Genomic DNA, 25,198 nt, shown 5'->3' with positions numbered 1-25,198 from the left:
CTAAATAAGTAGAAATTTTCTTCTGAGATGTGCACTGCCGGTACCCGCATAACTGTCCCATACTGATTTTGGTCACTTTTGAGTTATCATCGGGAATCGACTTAATTGTTATCATATTTTCTGGGAAAAAATTAAAATTGATACTTTTGTATGGAAAAACATGGAAAAAATATCAAGTTGTTTTTGTCCCATATTGAAAGTACCCGCATTACAGTCCCACTGCATAGTGGTACAAGCTGCAAACATACAATTTTGCTCCAGATTAGTGTATATCGGATTATTTTAGGCATATAGTCAGGTTTTTTACGCGGATTTTTGAATTACGCGGTTTTTTTACGCGGATTTTTGAATTAACGTGGTTTTTTTTTACGCGATACCGCGCTAATTCAAAAAAAATTTCACGAATTTCCTAATTAACGTGGGTTTGGAACCAGAAACGTTTAAGTGTTTATCTAGTGAAAGACATAGCCCAGAAAATACTCTCCGCCCACCGAAAGATCCGGAATGACCGTCAAAGAGGACAATTAAATACTGTATTAAATACTGGTTCTAGAGTGTTTCGGGTTTTTTTCTAAAGCCCTTCTTGCTGGACTACTTTACGCGGATTTTTAAAAAAACGTGTTTGTTTTACGCGGATTTTTGAATTAACGCGGTTTTTTTTTACGCGGATTTTTGAATTAGCGCGGTTTTTTTTACGCGGATTTTCGAATTAACGCGGTTTTTTACGCGTTTTTTTTTAACGAGGTATGTATCCCCCGCGTAAAAAAAACCTGACTGTATAGAAGTATGTCATTTAATTAACTAGATTAATGTTGTTTTTCTGTGGTACAATCTACGTTGCCGATGATACTGCCGGTTGCTGGTTGAATTTATATGTGATGGGACAAAATATGCGAGTACTTTTGAAATGTACCCACATATTTTGTCCCTTGTTGTCTTTTTTTCAAGTTATATAACGTAAAACAAATTCCATCCATGGTTTTTAGTTCTCAACGATAAACTTGTGGTGCCATGAAACTGTTATGGTCATTGGTTCTGGATGCAATTGCTGGAAATCCGAAAATTCACGGATAATATTAAATCTCCGTTTTCTCAACATGTTGTTTTTCATTATGGGACAGTTATCCGGGTACTGGCAGTGCAGTCAATGAGAAAGAATGTAGCAGAAGAATACTTCGAAAAGATTTTATGTTTGATATTTCACTGATCAGTTTTCAAATTGTTTCAAAGATCTGCCTGTTTTCAGAGGGTCTTACTCTTGATAATGGATTGTTTCTCAGAACACAACATCAACATAAACATGTAGACATTTACCAGGGGATTAATACATACATATATTCTCACTTTATCTCTCAATAAATAAATCACAAACAGTCCGTTCGTCTTCCGTCCGGTTCTATCTGCTATAAGACGTTGCTGTTCTACGCATAGACAGGAGTGTACAAACTTAACAACCTTTTTTCTGTATGTTTTTCTTCGTGTTCACTTGTTGTACTTAAGAACTAGTCAATAGATGGAAGATGGGAGCAGAGGAACAGGGGTTTTGCATCCAAGCACAGCAGCTGGTAAAAATAGGCAACAAAATAGTCTGGCTCACGTGTTAATGGAGTATGTCCTATTAAATAGCGAAAATCGTAGCTCACCGCAGTGTCCTATTACGTTTCTAATAATGTAGGAAGTATATGAAATAGTTTTAGATTTTCTTGTTTCGTTTGATATGTGGTTGACCTTAGTTGAAATCAATTTAAAATTGACACATCATTTGCTTGGTATGTTGAACGAGTTGGCAAATCGATTGGTATCGTTCGTTTGTTGTAGTTAAAATTGTTTGCTTACTCTATGTTATGATTGTCCATATATATTAAGTATCTCTTTAGCTTAGATTTATGTTAAATTTGCTCTGCTAAATATATAGTAGAATATAATGGAAGGAAATGCTTGCTTATAGTATGTTAAGTACATGATCATTCATTACTTTTAAAGTCTTTCAAGTTGTTGGCCTTTTTAATTTAAGCACTGATGTGTGTGATACTATGTGATATGTTTAAAACACAGTCCGACTGTTTCCAAGGCTGCGCGCAGGAAGGCTGTTAGTGCGAGTTGTTGGACTATCACGGGCCTGCGGGTGATAAATCGAATTTATTGATACTGATCTATAAAAAAAAATAAGACAAACTTACCTGCGAATGTGCCAGCACAATACTCAAGCATTGAACCCATTCTTCTGCTTTGTTACCATCCTTCGGTTTCAAAATCAACGTCTGATCGCCAGTGAAAATTTCGAATGCTTTTGGAATATTTCTCGCTCCGCGAGACACCTTGACGGAGCGAATTTGATTGACATCGATACTCTCACCTCCGGTCTAGAATAAAAACCAGTTGTTAGAACAACTAATTATCATCTAATGCTACTTGCTAAATTACCGAGCCTTTGCAAGATAAATGCGCTCCCGACAGTGTGAAGTAGCGCGTTCTCCACCGCCGGAACAGGCGCCATTTGCCTTTTTTCTCTTTGAGTTGTCCTTCGATTACGGGCTGATTGTTGCCGTGCAAAAATCCCATCGCCTTCTCCGGGTGATTGCACAAAAAGCATCCCCACTGAAAGTATTTTGGTGTTATTGAGGAAAATTCGGAAAAAAAGTTCTCCTACCTGGAACTGCAAATCCTCCGTACTCGCTCCTTCCGGTGTGCTGGTTGCTCCCAGTTCGAACACATCGAAAAATCCGGCGTTTCTTAGCTCACTGATTAACGTTTCCTGCTCTTTCACGTTCGGGAAGGCGCTGGTGACTAGGGTGATGAAGGTCTTATTCTCACATTTCAACGTATCCCAGCAATGCTTCAACCGACTGACGCTTGGGTCCCAGCTGCTGAGCGCATTTTGTGGAGCTCGCGCCTGCAGATCCAGAAACATCAGGTGAATCCACGTGCGAGGATTGCGGGTTCGCATCGTAAACATGGTGCGCGAATAGAGACAGTGTGTACCCCGTACCTGACAGGCGAAGTGTAGTTTAGCCATTTTCTTAGCACGACGCTCTTCGATGATGCACTTGGCTGGTGGAGGAATTCTCTGGGCGACACTCTCCGTAAAAGCTTTGATTTTGTCTAAATGCTTCTCACAAAAATGCTGAATAGTATCCCGCATGGGATAAGGTTCGAAGACGCTCATCCGCTGATTGACCGCACTGCTAGCGTTCAGCAAAGTTACACTGCGGTTGTCGTTGCGGCGAGTGGTCACAGTTGCTGGTCCGGAAACACTGACCTGATTGTTGGCATCGTTATTCGAATTAAGCGAAAGCGTGGTAAGCTGAGGTGATGTTTGTTGGGAATGGTTGTTAAACAGCGTTGGGGACGCTGGAGACGCATGATGCACCTGAACCATGCCGATCGAGCCGGTAGACTGGTTGAGACCACCCAGAGAATTCTTCCCCAGTGCTCCGGTCGATCCCATTAGCGTGCTAGGACCTTGCGAGTACGGTCTCTGACCGCGGGTTGGCGACGTTGTAACCGTTACCCCTCCGGATGAAATCTGAGCAGTCTGCGGGATACCCCATTTATTTTCACCCGTTATCGTCACATGTTGACTCAGTGGTGGAGGAATAGGGGATGAGAAATTTTGCACGCTATTATTCTTGTTGGCAAATGCTATCGCTACGTTTCCACTGGAATGACTATTCAATATGTTGCTGTTCGAATTCGACCCACCGCCGGCACTGCTTCCATCGATACCTCCGCCTCCGCTGGCACCGGCTGTACCACTGACTCCACTGACAGCACCCTGCAGAGGCTTACCGGATTCGTCTAGTGCGACCATATCTGAAAGATTATCGAAGAGTAATAATGCATTATATAGAAATTTCTCTCTTTGTCCCCTTACCACCATTATATTGGCCAATCAGCTGCGACGAACTCAATCTTGTCATCGATTTGTGCAAACCGCCCACGGAGCCACCGGCGATGTTCAGTCTAGTCATGCTTTTGTTTCCACCCCCGCCGGAGTGCAACCGGCCGGTGCTGCGAGAGTCACCCAATTTGGCTCGCCGGGTGTATCTGCAAAATAAAAATATTGGAATGAATTAATCGAAAAACTGCGGGGGCGCACATTTACTGGAGCCTTCATTTGCGACATCGGTTTCGTGTAGAATTTAAGTTAGCAAATTTCAAACATTAAAGTCTGTAAATTTTCGAGCTTGTCATTTAAATCGAGATTTCTTAAACGACTTTGCAATATCATATTCGAATCAACGAATCACAACTTACCCGGTATGTGGAGGAGTCGGAGGAACCACCGGTGCGCCTCCATTCACGGCGAGCGTTCCGTTGGCTGAGTTCATAAAATTGGTCAGCAAAGCCGGATGGATGGTCGAGGTGGTCGTCCCATTCGAGGTATTAATAACGGTAGTCGAAACAAGACTGCTGCTGGCGGTGGCGCCTAACGGTCCCGCATTTCCATTGCTGATAACCGCAACGTTCGGTGTTTTAGAAATGATCGACCGGGTATCGAGAGTCACGGGCGGTGTCATCGTCATCGATGGGGCTGTCACTACCGGTAGGGTGGCAGATGAGTTAAGATTCACGATCGTTACCCCGGTGGGAGTCTGTTTGACTTGGTTGTTGTTATTGAGTTGCCGCTGGCGGACCACGGACGTGACCTTATCGGTAAACAGAACCGGATACTTGGTACAGAGCTTCGTAGCTTCGTTGAGCAGAGTCGTTTGCAGAGGACGATCCGCTTTCGGGAGATACTCGAGGACAAAGTCTAGAGCGACCTGCGCTCGATCTTTGCTGGATTTTCCGATGGCTGATAGAATTTGAGCAGCGAAACCAACCGTTTGCGGTATCACTTGAGCTGTGTTTTTCACTGATTCTGTGTACTCGCTCATTTTGATTGGTCTGCATTCTGCCAGCTTAAGGATGACTAACATTACCGCAGTCGAAATCGAAGGTTTTTGAGCTAATTCGAATAGTTTGGGAATGCAATCGAGCAACGAGGACGGTTTGTTTTTGGCAATCGCCACCAGCAGTTGGAGGATCACTATTTGCTCTTGATGTTCGCATCTTGGAATGATTTCAACGAACCGTTCCGCTTTGGCGTTAATCGGTTCGGAGGCAGCTTCGTATATTTGTGAGAGAACGTGACACAAACCGTAATTTCCGCTGAGAAGAGACTCCAGTATTAGCTCAACGTGGGGCGACAGTAGAGAGGAATACTCGATTGCCGCCGATGATAGATAACTGGCCAAGTTCCGAGACAGCTCCAGATTGCCTTTGTTTAAGAATTTTACCGCTACTGGCAGTGTCACTTCCATAACGTGTTTTTTGTTGTAGTTCTGTAAATGAAAAAATTGATTAATCATATAGAAAATTCATATTTGAACGAATATGTACCAGAAAGATGCTGGAAATAATGTCGGACGAAATTTTCGCATGCGGTGGGTCCGATTCTTTGCTGGATGGCTTCAGATTATACTTCAGGCAGGTTTCTAGCAAGCTGACCAAACCGGCGCAGTGCTTTTCGATGGTGTTTGTCTTTTTGATGCATGATGTCACCCGGTTGATGCAGATTTCGATCACCGACTGATCGTTGCTATTTTGGAGGTAGTCTTCGTGACTGATGATGGACGATATTTCTTCGAGCTAAGTAAGAGAAAAACCCGTAAATGATATAACCATAATTCAAATAAAGCAGACCATAGTTTTACTAACCACATCACTCAAATCATTAACAATCTCGTAATCGGCGACCGAGAACAGCTCACCGGCACGCGAGAGATCTCGCTTGGATAAAACCGTTGTAAATAAATCGTGCATTTTCGGTCCAACCGTGCACGCATACGGGTAAACACTACTTGCTAAGCCTCTCCTTCACTGCTCGCCAGTCAACAAATCGTGTTAAATTTGTTTTGATTTGGATTCACTCAAAAATTTTTAAGCTATCAACACACACGGTCGCGGGTGCAGTTTATAAAAACCTTTCCACTTCACTCGCCGCATCTATTCTGCTTTGGCTCACTGTTTTCACACTGACCTTCGGAGTAAACTCGGCACTCGGCTGTCTTCTCCCTAGACATATCGTTCACTGATTGCGTGCGTCGTCGCACTCACTTAGTATTAATGAAGTGCCAAACGGTGCCCCGCCACGCCACGAAACGTGCAGCAGCCGTGGCGTCCAGTAGACTGGCATCGAGCTGCGTCGTGCTCGGACAGATTTTAACACCAGCAACAGCAGCAGTTCGAAGCGCTGAAATTAAATATATCCAAAGGGGGAAAACATGGATTAAGTTTGGAGATTAATGTTACTCTCGGGACATCAGCACGGTTTGCTGGCTAATTATAGCTATAATCGGGTTCGGAATGTTCGGAGGACGTAAAGTCTAGTCTGTGGTATTGCATTCTACTCGAAAATTCGCTGTGCAACCGGCTCCCCGTCCTCGTTCTGTCTGTTAAGGAATGTGACATGTTCTGTGCGCAATCCCAAAGTCAATAGCAGGTATGCATACGCCTGGCTAGTCGTGCGGCGGCGGTGAGTCTAAGAAATGATATTTTTGTTAGTCATGAATGAAATATGCGAGTTCGGGCGAAAAAACCACCGTAAGTTCACACTGTAGAAAATTGGTTTCTTTTTTTTTTAATTTAAGCTTGAAGTGAATTTTATTAAAATAAATTTGGGTTTTTTCAAAAGTATTAATCGACATCAGATCTGGTAGAGTCCGGTCTGAAGACCCGTCGAAACGGAAACCTAGAATTCCTACTTTAATTTGCAAAAATTTGTTCAGCATTGCATTTTCCAACACGTTTAAAACTTGACCAGAAGTTTACATAGTATTTTTTTATTCCCACTTTAACACTCGACATTCATTTCGATGAAAAATGTTCCAACCGATAATGTGTTAAAATTTAGCTATTATCTTGACATTGAGGATGATTAACAAGCATATTTTAAATGCAAGTCGTTTTGGAGCTTGTTTTTTTGTTCTTCTCTAATGCTCTTATTATCGAACAGTTAAATTGGCGCTTCTTCTCAACGACATGCTTGCTAAAAGCACGATGAATCGATATTGTAGAAAGTGACATCGACGATAAGTAAACAGAGAATACAGTGAAAGGTTACGCAGAGGGAGCAGCTGCCGAGTAATCTAATATCCGAGTTATCCTAATATAATTGAAAGACAAACAGAAAGTTATTCCTGTAGAAGAAGTAGATAGAAGAGAATATTATCCTGAAATAATTCGAGTTAAATCCTACAAGTAATGGATTTTTTTCGTATTTCGATTGCTGTCAATAGTAGAGGAAGATACTGATATATTGATGAACATTTTTGAGAATCACATTTATATTCAAATGTTAACGTGCCATAACTAATGAAGGACGCTTTCATCCAATTTTCAATATTCTAATTACCACTCTTGTTATGACCGCTACAAATCTTCATGTATGTCATCAAAGTAAGATTGAACCTGAACCAATCATCTGAAGTCTCAATAATCATAATTATATTAGTTGTCGAATATTGATCGGAGTGACGTCTTTAAAAACCTTTTTTCAATGAAAACTACAAAAGATTTCCTAAACAATGAAACTGGTCCGATGAATAAGGAAATAAGGAAAAAAAAAGTTATGATTTTAAAAAAAAATTTTATTTAGTTTTTTCGAGGGGCATTTGTTTTAGAAGGGCAAAATTATTATCTACACCTTTGCCAACAACACTATGCCATTAAAAAAACCTAAATTAATCCTCGGTCAGACTCAGCCTTTCTCATTCAAACTTATTATTTGTAAAAATAGATTTACATGAATGCTCAAATCCAATGAAGGGATATATTTACTCTTTGGGTTCTAAAATATTGATGTTGTAATTAAAGTATAAAATAGGAAATTTGACGCAATGTTAGTGCTTAAGAAATAGCGAAATAAAAGAAATGACTCTTAATTTCGAACAATTTAATCACGAGTGATACCGGGAACGTTCAGATAGTACGATACCACATTTAAATCATGTTGGGGCCATTTATATTGATCAAAGCAGGTATAGTGTTGAATAGTCTTTGAATTTCTTTTCTTTCCAAAACTTTTGAACAACATATCAAACTGTTATGAAGTTTGTTATTTGTAAGTTCGAGAGATGACTCGTTTGTAGGACACTAGTTATGTTCAAATAAGTCGTGTAATACTTGAGATAATATACTTTCGTTGTTTTACAAATTAAAACATAACGCTTGCTTAAGTTTGATTACAATCAAGCGAAAAGGTAACGTATGGGGCAGCCAAACTTTGAAACCACGTGTTCAATCATAATTCATCAGTTAACCCTTAACTAGCCCGTTCATCTGCTATCAATATTGTTCAAATCGATTGTGTAGTTTCTAAGATAATGAAGTTTCATGATTTTCACATTTCGATACATTACAGACGAAGTTACAGTTCGATTACTGCAAAATTCAACAGGGTGTTATGAAGTAGGTAGACCTTTCATTTGATACTAATTTAATGGAAATCGGGTCAACCATCTCTGAGAAAAGTGAGTGAGTCCAAGTAGTCTTCGGAATATGTTTCTTTTCATAGTTGGATTTCACATTTTTAAACATAACAGGCAAAATATTAATCCGTTTGCAAAAAAATCATTAGGGTCGTATAGGGCAACAAGACCTTCCATATGACCCTGATTTTATGAAAATCGGTCCAGCCATCTCTGAGAAACATGAGAGGTTAAATAGTCTCCTGAACACGTTTCTTTCCATAACTTCTGAACTACATGTTCAATCTTCATAAAATTCAAAAGTTAAGGGTTTTTAGGAAGCCCGTTAATTTGAAACCAATTTTGTTCAAATCGGTTGTGTAGTTTCTGAGATATTGATGTTTCGTGATTTTTACATTTTGTAACATAACCTTTAAACTAGAAATCAGATTACACTAAAATTCAATAGGGTCTCACAGGGCAACTAGACCTTTCATTTGCAATTAATTTCATTGAAATCGGTTCAGTCATCTCTGAGAAAATCGAGTGAGATTGTGAGAGCGTTACACACACACACATGCAGAAAATGCCCAGCTCGTCGAACTGAGTCGAGTGATATACGACATTCGGCCCTTTTGAGCACTTTTATACCTTTAGTTTATGCAGTGATTGCTATACCTTTCTAGGAGAAAGGTAAAAAGTGAAATGATGGAAATGACTTTAATTTCAACTTCAGTCCCGAGCAAGGCCGCAAACATTTAAATAGTACAATATTAAATTTAAATGATGTTTAAACCACATATTTTGATCGTAGCTATAGTTTTAAACAGTTTGCGGGTTACGTTTCTTTCTATAACTTTCAAACCACATGTTTAAACATTATGAAATTCATTGTCTAAGGGTTTTAAAGCTCATTAATTTGAATTCAACTATGTTCATAGCTTCTGATATATAAGAGCGATTTTTACATTCTGACGCAGCGCCAAAACTAAAAGTTTAATTACAATGAAATTCAATAGCAGCCTAAACAGACCCTTTATTTGACACCAAGGTAGAAAGAATCGGTCAGACCATTTCTGAGAAAAGTGAGTGCGAATAAAAGGTGCACATACACACGTACACACACACACAAAAATATACACCTATACAAGCATACATGCAGAAAATGCTTGATTCGTCGAACTGAGTCAAGAAGTATATGACATTTGGCCATTTGAATCACTTTTCTACCTTCAAATTAGCCAGTGATCGTTAGACGAAAGTCAATATGTTTACTTTCATTATGTGATTTCACATTCTTATTAATAACGGACAAAGTTACAATCCGATTGCAATGAAATTCAATAGCAACCTATGGGGCAACTAGACCTTTCATTTGACACTAATTTTGTGTAAATCGGTTCAGCCATCCCTGAGAAAAATGAGTGAGATTAAACAACCTCAGGATAACTTTTCTTTACATAACTTTTGAACCATATGTTCAATCATAACGAAATTCAAAAGTTAAGGGTTCTGGAGATAGCCCAATCATTTGAAACCAGTTTTATTGAAATCGGTTATGTGGTTTCTGAGATATTGATGTTTCGCGACTTTTACACTTTGATACATAACTTCTAAACTAAAAATCCGATTACAATGAAATTCAATAGCAACCTATGGCGCAACTAGACCTTTCATTTGCAATTAATTTTATGAAAATCGGTCCAGCCATCTCTGAGAAAAGTGAGTGAGAAAAAAAAGTTGCACATACACACACACACATACACACATACATACATACATACAGAAAATGCTCAGTTCGTCGAAAGAGGTCGAGTGGTATATGACATTCGGCCATTGGGACCACTTTTATACCTTTGGTTTTTCCAGTGATTGCTATACCTTTCTAGGAGAAAGGCAAAACCGTTTTGGCAGTAGAAATTTTTTATTCTCCAATAGAGCACTCTATGAGGAATTGAAAATATTTTTACAATCAAAACGGTTTGTTTGGTCTTCGGCAAAATTGTAGATAATAATGTTTTTCTTCCATAAAAAATGTACCCTGTGATTTCACCATGACTGAACCAGTTTCATTGTTTAGGTAATCTTTTGTAGTTTTTATAAACATAATGAGCTTTTTTAGATAATAAATTTTTAATTTTTCTTTTACCTTGAAAAAAAATTTTTTAGAGTGTATATTTTTTTCTGAAAAAAAAACTAATTTTTTTCAGAACAAAACTACTATCGACAACTTTGCCGGAAACGTCACACCGATCGAACAAACCGTTTTGACTCTAAAAATATTTGTAAACATCAATGCTCATTTCAAGATGGCTTGACAAAGTATTTTTTTGAATTCTTTTAGCACCAATATTTAGTGGTTAATTTGTGGTTTCGAAATTCAATTTGTTGTAATTTGTGGTTGAGTAATTTCTGAGAAATTTTCAGAAAACTGAGTCAAGCCATCTCTGAAAATGATTTCGCTTCAAATGAATCGGACAACGATAATATATACATCAATCGAAAGCTCTTAATTTGTGGTTCACGAAAATGTAGTTTTTGTAGGCATACTTCATATTAGAATAATTAAAAAACTATTATTTAAATTTTTGAACGTTGTTTACCTCTTGTTGTCAACACCGACCGTACGCGGCGTTGTATGAGCATAGTACTGGCATCTGCCGATGTTAGTGCTAGTGGGTTATCTAGAACATATCGACAGTCGTTCATATATACGACATACAGTTGTCGCTGCCATTGAAAGCTTTTTTGTTTCATTATTCAGGGGGTAGTTGTAGTAGCATATTCCTGAGACGAGAAAATATCGAATTTTAATTCTAGTCAGGACTCGCACCTTTGGGCATTTACCATGCGTTTCAACCGTTCCCTACAGTTCTAAGGCCCATTCCCGACCTTCAGGCATCATTCCGGTGTCTAAAATACCCAACAGTCGAATACAGTTGGGTAGTTGGTTAGGGGCCATCCACATACAACGTGGACAGATTTTTAACGATTTTGACCCCTCCCCTCCCCCTCCGTGGACAACTGCCCATATAAATTCTGAAAAAATTGTATATACCGTGGACATTAGCCAACACCCCCCCCCCCCCCCCCCAAAGCTGTCCACATGGTATGTGGATGGCCCCTTATCAAAATATTATTATATTTATCGAAACAAAAAATTGTTCTATATTTTGATCAGGCTGTAATTCATTCCAAGAGTTAAAACGTATGTGCTAATAGATTTTAACATATAATAGATTTCGTATGAGAAAGTCAAGATCACACCCCTAGGTGTATTAATTTAGTTTTTTTTTCTCAAACAATCGGTAAACGGCAAAACTACATTTCCGGAAATGATTCGACCGAAGATCGAAAAAAATACGCTCGCATGTCTACGTAAAACTTCACTTATTTTGAGGAAATTTACGTAAAACACACGGAGGCTTGTCAACTACAAATACCTGCTAATTGATCAACATTTGCATTTCGCAGCAAATCTGCACATATAGTATCCCTGCTGTTTACATACTGTTTCACCAAGAAATACTCAGAGGAAGAGATTCGCGGTGAAAAAAATCGCCAATTCGGCAACTGGGTTTCATATGTCAGAGGTGCCAGATCTTTTCTCAAAGCGCAATGTTGACTAACATTCGACTTCTATAATCGGTGGTGACGGTGGAAGTCCTTAAGAATAGTGAAGTGCTTCCCAAAAACTGTTAAGGTGATATATTTTATGTTTATGTTTAATTTTATACACCTTCACTTATTTTGTTACCTATACACAAGGTTTGTTGAACTCCGGGTAAAAATCACTCACTAATTCATTCATTGGCAATAGAACAAAAAATCGTATAGAAATAAACACGTTCTTTTTCGTACCTGATTGCAATGCCTCTCAATATGGTGTTACCTTTCTTGTTCGTTTGGCTCCAATTTTGACGGTTCGTTTGGCTCACCGCATATCTCTCCCTCTGAGTATCTCTAGTTTCACCATACTCATCGCTACACGAAAGCTTTCTGAGAAAAAATCATCTGTTTTACGTTACTCGAACAATACGCACTACACGCAAAAGACGAATTGGAAAACGTTACGTGCAGATGGCGCAGGTAGATGATAGAATTCAAACAAAGATTTACCGGTTTTCGATATGCTATAGATCTCTTAGCTCTTGATGGTCTACCAGCGCCGCGTACGGTCGGTGTTGACAACAAGAGGTAAACAATGTTCAAAAATTTAAATAATAGTTTTTTAATTAATTTATTATGAAGTATGCCTACAAAAACTACATTTTCGTGAACCACAAATAAAGAGCTTTCGATTGATGTATATATTATCGTTGTCCGATTCATTTGAAGCGAAATCATTTTCAGAGATGGCTTGATTCAGTTTTCTGAAGCAGTTGAAAACTAAATAATAATTATAACCAGGCTTGTTATTTTCCCAATATATGAAAAAAGCAGAAGGAATATTCATCGCTCACTTCTTGCCTAGCATAAGCGCTGCGTGTAGCAATTTTTTATACTACACTTTTTACTTCTATTTTAATCTGTGTTTCTGTCGCTCGCAGAAAAGTTACTTACACCACATTTGAGTGAAACAAGAGCGGCGAATCACTCTAGTTAGAATACACAGAAGAGTAAATTCGATAGCATTCGAAGAGAAAACATGCGGCTCGATTTATTTTTTTCTGCTCCGAGATCTCATTTTCTACCTAGATGCTCTGTTGTGTAGGTTGGGGTGGTAGCGGAAAGGGTTATGTCAAATTTCTAAAACCGACGATTTATTTCATTATTTACTTTTTCACTAGGGTGGTTCTGCCCTTGGTAGTTTCTTGAAGGGCGAAAAATCACAACTTTGAGCGCTTTGAGGCACCCCTGAATCATGTCTGATTGAGTTGACATTTTTTTTTGACCAATGAACAAAATGAACATGGTCGGTTTTTGAAATTCGATGATGAAATTTTTCTCATACAAGCATTGCCACCCTAGTGTAGGTATTGTGCGTAATGCCCTTTTGTGTGAGAAATCTCACATCTGTTTATTATCTCTCTGAAGAGATATTTCAGATTCCGCCGCTGTGTTTTTGCATGCTCTTCAGATACAAACGTTTCACTGCTCTCTACAACAGGCAAGTGCGTCGCTTTGCCCACCAGTGTGAGAGTAGTTGTTTTTGCAGTGAAAGCTATTCTGCTAAACGCTAGTGATTCTCTGAGGAGAAACAACAAGCCTTATGATAACTATATGGAACTATACAAAATGCGGGGCTTAATTTTTCAAAATTTATAAGAGTGTTATAAATACTAAGACTCTGTGAAAAAAATGAAACTGGGTTGATAGGCGTAAATAATAACAAACAGTTTAAATAATTTATCACTGGAAAGCAGCTCTCTAACTTATTTTGAAAAGTTTAACATTCAGGGTGACTAGTCAACTAATAAAAATCTCTTATTTTTCAAGTTTTTTCTAAAAGATTATTGTTTTGACGTAGAGCTACATCTTCAAGGAAAGATTATAGATGTGTTAAATGAAAATCTAAAATCAGAACAGGGGACGAATATCGATTGTTACGCCAACGCATTTGGCTCATGGCAGCTTGTCTCCAGTTTCTTGACCGTCCTACATTTCCGAGATCTTGCTGCATTTGGTCCAACCACTTAGCTCGTTGTGCGCCTCTTTTGTACCGGCCGGCTTCTAGACGAACACCAAATATGTGGAAATTGTTGTCCGGCATTTTTACTTCATGTCCCATTCATTGTACCTTGTCGACTTTAGAAACTATCTGTATACTGGGTTCGCCGTGGAGTTGTACCAGCTCGTGGTTCATTCATTACCTCCATACGCCGTCCTCACATGCCTCGCTGTAGATGGACCTAAGCACACGTCGTTCGAAAACGGCTATTGCTAGCAAGTTCTCCTCGTGCATTGTCCATGTCTCGTGCTCGTACGACATGGTGCCCTCGATACAGCGGCGAAGTTTGCCAGACCTCGACGTCTTGTGGAGTATTCAGAATAGGTTATGTTTCCATTTAATTCTACTACAAAAAATCGAATACCCTTTAATCGAATACCATCCGCAGATACGTATTTCGGTTGCTACATGCAACCATCATCAGTGGTTATGTGGACTGTTGAAGAGCATAACTGAGTAACCAACCCCCTTTTTATATGCGTGTATGTACTCGTAACCAGCAGAACTCGTAACCTGAGCGCTGATCAACTTGTTGCATTACTTTCGCGGGCGTGCGACGCCACTATGCCTAGGAACCGCCAGCCTAGGCATGGAAGGCCACCAGTCTACTGGTGGACCGACGCGATAGCGGACCTCCGCAGAGCGTGTCTTCAAGCGAGAAGAAGGATTCAACGTGCGCGAACCGACGAAGAAAGGGAAGATCGTCGAGGGGCATTCAGTTCAGGCAAAAGCGGCGCTTAAGAGAGCAATAAAAGCTAGTAAACGTGCGTGCTTCGAAAGACTGTGCGCTAGTGCCAACACTAACCCGTGGGGTAACGCCTATAGGATGGTGATGGCCAAGACTAAGGGTGCGATGGCGCCCGCAGAAAAATTACCAGCGATGCTTGAGCGGATCATAGAGGGACTCTTTCCACGCCACGAGCCAAATCCTTGGCCTCCGGCTGGCGAGTCACTTCACCGACGTTCCAGTATCTCAAACTCAGACCAGAGGTGGTCGGCCAACCTGCCGAACACCCAATATATGAGTGACGGCGTTAGCCGTGCCGAGGCAGAGGAGGCGGAAACGGTTACGAATGAGGAACTCATCGCGATCGCCAACTCCCTGAAGGTGAGCAAGGCACCGGGATTGGATGGGATTCCGAATCTGGCTGTGAAGAAGGCCATCAAAGAGGCCCCCAGACTATTCCGGGAAGTCATGCAGAAGTGCCTGGATGACTGTACATTCCCAGAGAGATGGAAGCGACAGAAGCTGGTCTTATTGCCGAAGACAGGGAAACCACCTGGTGACCCGTCGGCATACAGACCGATATGTCTGCTCGATACGGCGGGTAAGGTGCTCGAGAAGGTTATTCTCAATAGACTGGTTAGGTACACCGAAAGTGCAAACGGTCTGTCGAGTAACCAGTTCGGCTTCCGAAAAGGCAAATCTACGGTGGATGCTATTCTGTCCGTCACCAAAACAGCAGAGGTAGCACTCCAGCGTAAAAGATGGGGCATTCGCTATTGCGCAATCGTCACGTTGGACGTGAAAAATGCGTTCAATAGTGTTAGCTGGGATTCCATAGCCCACTCGCTTCGGAAACTAGACATTCCGGTATCTCTGTACAGGATTCTGGGAAATTATTTCCAGAATCGTGTGCTAGTTTACAGCACAGACGGGGGTCAAAAATGTGTCCCAATTACCGCAGGGGTTCCACAAGGTTCCATCCTGGGCCCGGTACTGTGGAATATCATGTACGATGAAGTGCTGAAACTAAAGCTCCCCCAAGGGGTTGTGATCGTTGGGTTTGCGGATGACATCACACTTGAGGTCTACGGCGAGTCGATCGAGGAGGTTGAGTTGACGGCTTCGCACTCTATAAGCGTCGTCGAGGACTGGATGCGCTCCAAAAAACTGGAGCTTGCGCATCATAAGACGGAGATTTCAGTTGTCAATAACCGCAAGTCGAAGCAACAGGCGTTGATCAGTGTCGGGAATTGCACCATCGCCTCTAAGCGCTCCCTGAAGCTGCTGGGGGTGATGATCGATGACAAGCTCGCCTTCGGGAGCCATGTCGAATATGCCTGTAAGAGGGCTTCAATGGCTATTGCAGCATTATCTCGCATGATGTCCAATAGCTCAGCAGTGTACGGCAGCAAGCGGAAACTTCTAGCTAGCGTGACTTCGTCCATACTGAGATACGGCGGGCCAGTGTGGTCCAAAGCACTAGGTACTAGTAAACATCGGGGTAAGTTGGAAAGTACCTACAGGCTCATGTGCCTGAGGGTTGCGAGCGCGTATCGAACTGTGTCATACGACGCAATCTGCGTCCTGTCCGGCATGATGCCTATCAGCATAGCCATTAAGGAGGACGTAGAATGCTTCGATCAACGTGACACAAGGGGCATACGAGGTACCAGAAGATCATTCTCGATGATCAGATGGCAGCAGGAGTGGTCCAATTCCGTGAAGGGTAGATGGACGCATCGACTTATTCCGGATGTATCCGGATGGGTCGGGAGGCGCCATGGAGAAGTGAACTTCCATCTGACACAGATTCTGTCAGGCCATGGTTGCTTTAGGCAGTATCTACACAGATTCGGGCATGCGGGGTCCCCCATGTGTCCCGAGTGCGCGGAAGCGGAAGAGACTGCTGAGCATGTCTTCTTCGTGTGCCCTCGTTTTGTGCATGCGCGGAGCGACATGATGGTAGTGAGCGGGCCAGACACCACTCCGGACAACCTAGTTCGGAGGATGTGTAAAGACCCAAACATTTGGAGGGCGGTTTGTACAGCCGCCTCTCAAATAGTTTTAGAATTGCAAAACAGGCGACAGGTTGACCACCGACACGCCAGTGTTAGCTAACGGCCAGTCTCCAGGTTAGTTAGCTAAGTTAGCAAAAAGACCTAAAGAACCAAGAGGGTGCACAGAGCACAAAAGCCGCTCCCCGAAGCAATACCTAGCGGTGGTCCCGGGGAGTATTATGGGCTGGAGACTGAAGGGGTTTTAGTGGGTCCGGTCACTGATTCAAACCAACCCCACACTCCCTGAGGTTGGTCACCTCAGGGGTTTGGATGCAAATTTCCCCTTCACCTGAAACAAAAAAAAAAAAAATATATATATATATATGCGTGTATGTAGAAGTAGGTAGACGGAAAACTCCTGAATTGAAGTTAGGTAGTTATAATTTGTGGTTGTTTTTGTCCTGTACTGGATCTAGGGTTTTTAGGTAGGATTTTGAAAAGCCATGAAAAATGATTACCCACGTCTTTATTGAGCAGTGTGGATAGATGTTGTTTGTTAATTTCTAACTTTCAGATACGTCCAATTTCCATAAATTATTAACGGGGCGAAGCAGGTGAATGTTATCCGAAGTTAGTGGATGTCCCGCATTAAAGATATGTTCAGCCACTTTTGATTTGTAAAGGTGTGGTGTATCATTTTTGGAAACTTTGCCTGCTTTGGTGACTTCTGCCATATGCTCTTTAAAACGGATTCCGAGGATTCTTTTGGTGTGCCCAATATAAACCTTGTTGCAGTGGCAACAAGCAACTTTATTAACCCCTGCTTTATTTAATCCATCAATTGAGTCCTTAGTGGAGCCCAATATTGTTTTGAGTTGGGTTTTCCTACTAGTGTAGACGATATCCATGCCAAATCATTTGAATTTTGAGTGAAGTTGACGTGTTAAGGCCCCATCATATTCCACAGCAATTCTTTTCAGGTCTTCTGTAATTGGGGTGAGTGTTGTAAAAGATTCTCTAAATTGAACTCGCTTCTTTTTGTTTGTAATGGTTTGACTGGTGCTCTCATTATAACCATCTACTCTTGCAACTTCGAAAATGTCTACCAATTTCTTTTTCCTGGCTATTTCACTGAGGGGTAGGGTTTCCATCCGATGTATCATGTTGTGGAAGGATGCCATTTTATGATGGAAGGAATGACTAGAAGTGGTGGGTATTACCCGTTTTGTGTTCGTGGGCTTCCTAAAATTCCCAATTTCTAAGTCCTTAGACTTTCTACAACAACGTCCAGAAAGGGTAACAAAGTTTACAAAGTTGTTTTTTGTTCCTTTTCAATCGTAAATTTTATATCTCTGTGAATATTATTAAGGCATGTGGAAAACTTATCAAGTTCCGTCTCTTCCAAAATACAAAAAATATCATCCACATATCTCCACCACCGGATTGGTAAAAGGTTATTAATTCCTAATTTGTTTTCTATGTTTGCCATGAATAGCTCACATAAGGGAGAAAGTGGATTTACCATTGGAGCTCTTTTTGTTTGTTTGTAAAATTTACCTCGAAAAGTGAAATAATTTTCTTTCATACAAAGGCAGGTTAGTTTCATGAGACTCACGACTTTTTTTCCAAGTGCTATCAGTATATTGGGGAATCAGCCAATCCTCAAGAAATTCCGGGACCCGTCTGGACGAGGGAAATTTTTTCTAAGCTTAAAGTCACACCTTCTATTCCCGTTCATTTTCGCATTCTCGAAAAGTTTTTACATACATTGCCCGCTCTACTAAACATAAAATGACTTCCAGCTACAATACGCCTGCGGATTTCTCTGCTGTAGTTGTTGTATGACTTTACCAATGATCCGGGGTACACAAACTCGTCAACCACCACGAGCTGCTTCGGCGTCTTCTGAGCGAACAGCAAACTCGTGATGCCTTCTTCGGCATGCATTTTCATTAGTTTTTAATAAAAACTCTGATGTTCAGATACAGCACTTGAAAGCAAACGTGTATTTGGTCAACAGAAATAAGTTATTCGTTTTACAAATTAAAAAAAACATTTTTGTATTTTTTTGTCGCAGCTTTTAGAGTATTAAAAAGCTTTATAAAGTTCCACATTGCGGTTGTGGCTTTGTACAGAAGTCTTTTTTTATTTTATTGCCAGAAATCGCGAGATATTCCATGGACCTCCTGTTTCATGACTTTCTCTAAACAATTTGTTGATAATATCGAATAAAGTGTGGTACGATTGCGTATAATTTTTTAATCACTTAGCCAGATATTCAGTAATATAAAATTCAAATACGTTAAGAGAGTGGATTTAAATACATTATTTTGATTTTGAAACCGTAACGCTGCCATCATTGTATATATTTTTTAGTTTGATATAAGATAGACGATCACTTCGTCAGGTATTTTCTGTGTTAATTAAGTTCATAAAATTCTTGCGGTCCGATTTTGTTTAGCTTATTGCTGTCTTAAAAGCTCTGTTCTGATTGAAGATACAAATTTAGATTTCATTGTATATATTGTTGCTTAAAGAGTATCTATGACGAATTCTACTACAATAGAGATGCTCACGAAGCCGTTATCCATCCTAATTATTTTTAATTCATCAAGAGATTCTACTGTAGAAAAAACTTCCAGCTACTTCGTACCACAAGACCAGCTGGGAGGGTCAGATGCTAAGCATATGTTAGAAAGTGTCGAAAAAATCGACCTGTAAACGTTATACAGGATTTAAACATTTAGGAAAAATGAATTAAAGTCTGAATGCAAAAGAAGATCCTTAAGAGAAAATATTTTTTAAACCGCTAAAATCTCCTGATTATTGTAAAAATTCCCTGACTATTTTCAAATAAGAACATATTCCCTGATAATTCCAGGTTTTTCAGGATGTTGTGCAAACAGAGCAAAAATTTGAAAAAAATTCCTATGACTTTTATAACTATCTTATCAGTACAAGGCAAAGTTTTTGTATTATTGCATGACGATCTCAGGAATTTAAATAAAACTGAGAATGAAACAGATATGTAAAATTTACATTTGTCATCCTAAAATGATACTTCATTTTTACATCCTACTACTTTCAAATCAGGCACGACATCTGCAACTTACGTGAAATTTCCATTATTTCCTCAATTGTTTAAAATCTAAAATCTTTTTTAATGGTTTCAATCGTCGCACGCAAACCACTCACTTCCAAAATAAATAACTATAAAGTATTTCCTACCAGGACACTTGTGATAATTGAAGTAAAAACGACATGCCCTGTACACGCAGAGCGGCTGCGCGAAATCACCAATCTTTCATAGATGTCACCGTTAGGAATCATGCTATAAATCTCTCATGGGAATTAAAAAATAGTAGGAGGGTGGTATCCAAGACACGACCGCATAGTTGACGTAGAACTACAATAATTTTATATTTTTATTTTGAATTTATGTTCGATTTGAGCTCGTTTTACTTAGGTAGTTTCCTTGATTTATTTTAACCAATTTAAGCTCAACATCCTCCAAAAGGAAAGTATTTTGGTTCGGGTGGTAATATCAAGTATCTTGGTCGTCAGCCCAAATTCATCAAGCGACACCTCAAACGACTTGGAACTAAAACTAGTTCATTGGTGGCCATTTCTATTGTTAAGGTCGTCTTTGACCATTTAAAAAGTCAAAAAAGTCATGAAAAAAGAACCGTTCATGATTGGCATGGTTTGATTTTGGCAACAGAAAAAATTCTGGCGTGTTGCCAAAATCCAACGGGGTCTGTATTTTGACTATTTCTTTGCAGCACTCTATCTTAGAAGAAAAAATATTCTATTTAACATTCACAATGGTCCAGAAACCAAATTTAGGGGGAAACTTGGGTCTAGAGCTCTATAGCAATGTTTTAGAGAAAAACTTATTTTACTAAGTTACTTAAAATAATTGAAAAATACAAATACTAATGCCGGAACTCTAATATCATTATGAAATGTATTTGGTTTTCCTCTATACCGCCACCGCGGGATGCAACTAGTATTGTCATATTGGACTAAATTCATTTAGCTAGTAAAATATAATCATCAGTACAGCTCGTTTAACTATTTATTCAAAGAACTGTAGGCGCATTTTGGTTTTCTATTGTCTTTTAAATAGCCTATAATCAGTTATTTAAATAAATCTGAAAAAAGCAGAGTGTAGAGTTAAAAAATAAACAACGCATTTTGTTTTCCCCGGCGGCGCCCGAAAAATCATATTAAATTCTGATATTTGCTGCTATACGAAACAAGAAGAAGAAGAAGACAATTCAAACGGCAATTCGATTGTGTTTCACGCCCCACTGTGCGTCAACAGCGGCAATGTAGGTTTCACTTGGCTTGACTGCACAAAAATGAATATCGAATTTTTTTGCACTGATAGACGACGAGTAACCAGCGCTCTGTTCATACATTGCTCGGTGCAGTACTGTTTCCTATGTCATCATATTCTCCTTCAAGACATCAGTTTTATTAACATTAACATATTTGTTAACAGCAGAACGTAATACTGTCTGATAGTGGAGGTGGTTACGAACTTTCCGAAAAAGCTTCACCTTCAAGACATCATAATAGTCTAGGCTCATGGAAGCTAACATTAGTTGACCTATTGGGACGGGAAGATTCTGTCAATTTTTTTTTTGCCACTGCTATACTGGATATCACAGCAGGCAGTTGGTGTCCATTCATGAAGTCTGTGCCAGGCGTGCTCGCATCTGATTGGTACATTGTTGGTAAAAATTCGACCTTGAAACTTTTATTAAATTTTCACTGTTTAACAATGAAGTGATAATGAAAATTGAAGAATCACAAAATTGTCCATCATTTTATCAATCCAACGACATATTGATTAATGTGATCCATCGTGTGGTTACATCAGTATAACCGTTTGAAATCTTTCATTCCGACGTTACATCTTGGTTTTAGTTTTCGCGGAATGTATCTCGATATAGTGCGGTTAGACGTAGTCCTACGTCAAAAAAAACTAATGACAACGACAATGATGACAATGACAGAATGAAAACAGAACAAAACGAAAAATACATAACACATAATCCAATAAATCTATACTCCGGAATTGCTTCCCAATTGCAATCAATGCATACAAACGGCAGAACTACTTTCCAAATCACTTACCCGACTAATTCATAGAAATATTGCATACTATGTAAACAAACTTTGTGTTTCGCAGTAATATTTCATGTATGTTTTATCTGTTACAAAAAAAATCCCTCGAGACTAAAGCCTGTAGTACATTCTTTGACCGAGCGTCAAATATTTGTCTCTTTTTGACAGATAAAAATTTGGTCAAAGATAATTATTTGTCACTCTCCGATTTAAACATGGGGCAAACACGGGCAAACAACAACCATGATGTCAAATAAATTTGACCATAATGTCAGAAGGTCAAATATTTGACCATTAGACAAAGAGTGTATTACAGACTTAAGAGTCATGATCAATGATTTTCCATCCTCACGAAAGTAAGCCTCAGCTGGGATAGCAAGCAATGGAGCAAGAATCGTGAATATTTTGGGTGGTCAGATCACACCAATAGCAAACAAGTTTAGAGGTGAAAACGTCATTCGAGAGCTAACGCAGTCTACCAAGCCTGTGAGATGCTAGAAAAAAAATAAAACATAGAGTCTCCAACGCAGGGCGCCACACCCAACGCAGAGCGTTTAGCATTCTGGTCGGAACAGCTTCATTAGCATAGCGGATCGATTGCTATCATCAGTGGGCTTCGGGGTGTTGCTTCTCGGTACCGATGCTTCAAGAGCCACCGAAGAAAATGAAGTTCTCGCAAAGTGGGGGGAGCTGATGGGGGAATGGGAAAGAAGCTGATTGAAAAGAAATAAATTTGTTCACATACCAAAGCCGAACATTCCGACGAAAGTATGAAACAACAGAGTGGATTGAAGTGATTGCATTTGTTACGTACGGCACGTTCAAGCTTTAGATGTTGAACGGAACGATTTGTGAAGGCTTTGCTGAAAATTCGAAACGATAAACGGAATAGAATGGAAGTTTGGTAGAACAATTTCGAATGTCTCGAGCAGGAAAAAAAGACAATTTCAGCTCACTCTTCTCATAGCAATCCAATATTTACACGCATAACAAGCAAAGTTCAACGACTGTTTGAAAAGTACTCCGGTAATGACCGACCGTTTTGGTGAATGTATTTTTTTCCGATGCTTGGCTGTTCAGTTACGGATCCTAACAGCGGCGGTGGGCGTCATACAGAACGCATCAATCATCACCTAACTAAGATGGACATGCTAGTTTGGCTTTGAAGTAAGCTTTAAGCCGAACGTGATTAGCGTTGGCTTATGATTTGGCGTGTACTATATGGATTGCTGGATATGCGGAGTGGGAAATGTTTCATTTATTTCAATGTGAACATTTGATTCCCACATTTAATTTGACAAATTGTTTTCTATTAGTATTTTTGAAAGGCTTTTGATTGTTGTGGATTATTGTACTTGTTGTGAAACCAATTCTGGAATTATACTTCTTTTTTGATTTTCGTGTAATTTACAACAAATTCGTTAATCTAACAAGTGCATATTAACTAATTCAAAATTGGTCACGGTTGGAGTGAGCAGTCGGAAAGACGGTTTCGCCCCGTCAAACTCGACGGATTGAGGCGATCTGTCAAATTGTAGAAAAAAAAACATTCAACGTCCAGAAGTTAAGGTTAACTGAGGTTGAAATTCGCTTGTACTGCTGGTTTCGTGGATAGAGCTGTCATAATATCAAATTAGAGCTAATTGCTGCATAACAATTAATTTTTATAGAAAAGTCAGCACGTTTGAATTGATTTTTTCTGCGTTGAACGGTATTCACAAATCCAAATCACGGTCAAAACGATTTTTCATTATTTTGCAATTCGAAACGAAGAAAAATTTTATAGTACTGTACAAGAAGAGGATGCTCTCGACGACATAAAATTCGAAAGAAAACCCGGTGGAAAAATCCTACTAAAATTCGCTCATGTGGAAAAAAGGTTCGTCGTTTTTTACAATGGTCATAAGCAACCCTAAAGGATATCGGCAAGAGTGCATCAAAAACATTTTTCGAGTATCGAAAACATGACACTCTCTCGTTGTATTGGCCAGTCTCGCATCTGTCCATTAGGCGCCTGCAATATTTTAGTTCAAAGGTCCAACTTTTGTTGATATGTCGAGATCCCCCCAAACTAACAAAATAATATTTTTTCATGAACAAAGTTGACGTGTTTTTTCGTTTATCACTTCCAATATCGTTCATTCTATGAAGTAACATAGATGATGTCCATCACACTGAATATTTAATGTGTCACCAGGCTGGAAACGAAAACGGCACAATCCAGTTGTAAAAACTTTAAACCGGACCGGAGTTTTCATTCCGGATGGATACTAACGATGTGTGGAATGAAAACGAGAGACATTCGGTGGAAAAGTAGAATAATGGGCGATGCAACTAGTAGGACCGGTTTTCCAATGGTTGGGTTTTGGCATTTAGTATCTGCGATCATAGCATAGATTAGTTAATGTGGGTTGGTGAAAGGTTTACATGCACTAAAACAGAATAAATTGCACACACACGATCTGTATCGAGCAGATTATTAAAACAATTTGATTTTGTTATCAGACATTTATGACTAGTTGCAATTAAGCAAAGTTTGTGAAACAGGGCTAGCGAAAAGATTCCTCGAGTAGAAAATATTCGCAAAACATACAGTTACAAGACGCCCCGTCAGTCCAGTCATACGAAGTTAAGCCGGACGAAATGAAAACAGCAGAACATTTGTAAACACACCAACACAAGTTCATTTGCGAAAAAAAATAAAGCAAGTTGCGCTTACTTCATTTGCACACCATCAGCAGCAACAGCAGCAATAACCCCCGAAAAGCTTTCACACCAGCCAGCAACGGCTGGCTACTCGGCTATTCTCACGGCAACGCAAAGTGTTGTTGTTGTGTGTAGAAAGTTGACAGGTGAGTTTCGGATCGCACGCACACCACCCTCCTGGCTGGATCGCCTAAGAAACCTTTGGCTTTGCTTTACACATCACTGGATACACACTTCTTTTTCTTCGCACTAACGGGACGGGCCCTGATTCCACATTTGCTTGTAGAGGACTTTTTCCACTCTGTAATCACTTGTTTTAACTGGGAACTTACTTTTTCGATCACTCACAGCACTGTTATCGTTGTTTAATCCAAGGAATTGTGATATTAGGGAATGAAATTCGATATTCGAAACGACGACCGACACGATGTCCGACGGAACTAACAACGAACACTACAGCTGTCACTCGGCCGAGTTTTACAGCACGAATGAGAAGATGTTGCACCTC

At 39.8% G+C, this 25,198-nt stretch overlaps 1 protein-coding gene across 2 annotated transcripts; it reads right to left on the bottom strand.

The window, feature by feature from the left end:
* Window positions 1-1,309: 1,309 nt before the first annotated feature.
* Window positions 1,310-25,198, bottom strand: LOC129724344 (protein melted). 2 transcript variants are annotated; one of them, XM_055679117.1, is made up of 9 exons: window positions 24,704-25,198; window positions 5,704-6,238; window positions 5,386-5,634; window positions 4,258-5,327; window positions 3,875-4,047; window positions 2,651-3,813; window positions 2,425-2,598; window positions 2,181-2,363; window positions 1,310-2,119 (listed from the first exon to the last, which is right to left on the bottom strand). In XM_055679117.1, exons 2-9 carry the CDS (start codon window positions 5,806-5,808, stop codon window positions 2,045-2,047), a joined length of 3,192 nt encoding a protein of 1,063 aa, XP_055535092.1. In that variant the 5' UTR covers window positions 5,809-6,238; window positions 24,704-25,198; the 3' UTR covers window positions 1,310-2,044. The 2 variants fall into 2 exon arrangements, with proteins under 2 accessions (XP_055535092.1, XP_055535093.1); XM_055679118.1 differs by having other exon boundaries at window positions 25,023-25,198.

The sequence above is a fragment of the Wyeomyia smithii genome, chromosome 2 (assembly GCF_029784165.1).
Source record: "Wyeomyia smithii strain HCP4-BCI-WySm-NY-G18 chromosome 2, ASM2978416v1, whole genome shotgun sequence".
Taxonomy (NCBI): Eukaryota; Metazoa; Arthropoda; class Insecta; order Diptera; family Culicidae; genus Wyeomyia; species Wyeomyia smithii.
Note: the sequence above shows the minus strand (reverse complement) of the source record. Positions and strands in the feature narration are given on the sequence as shown.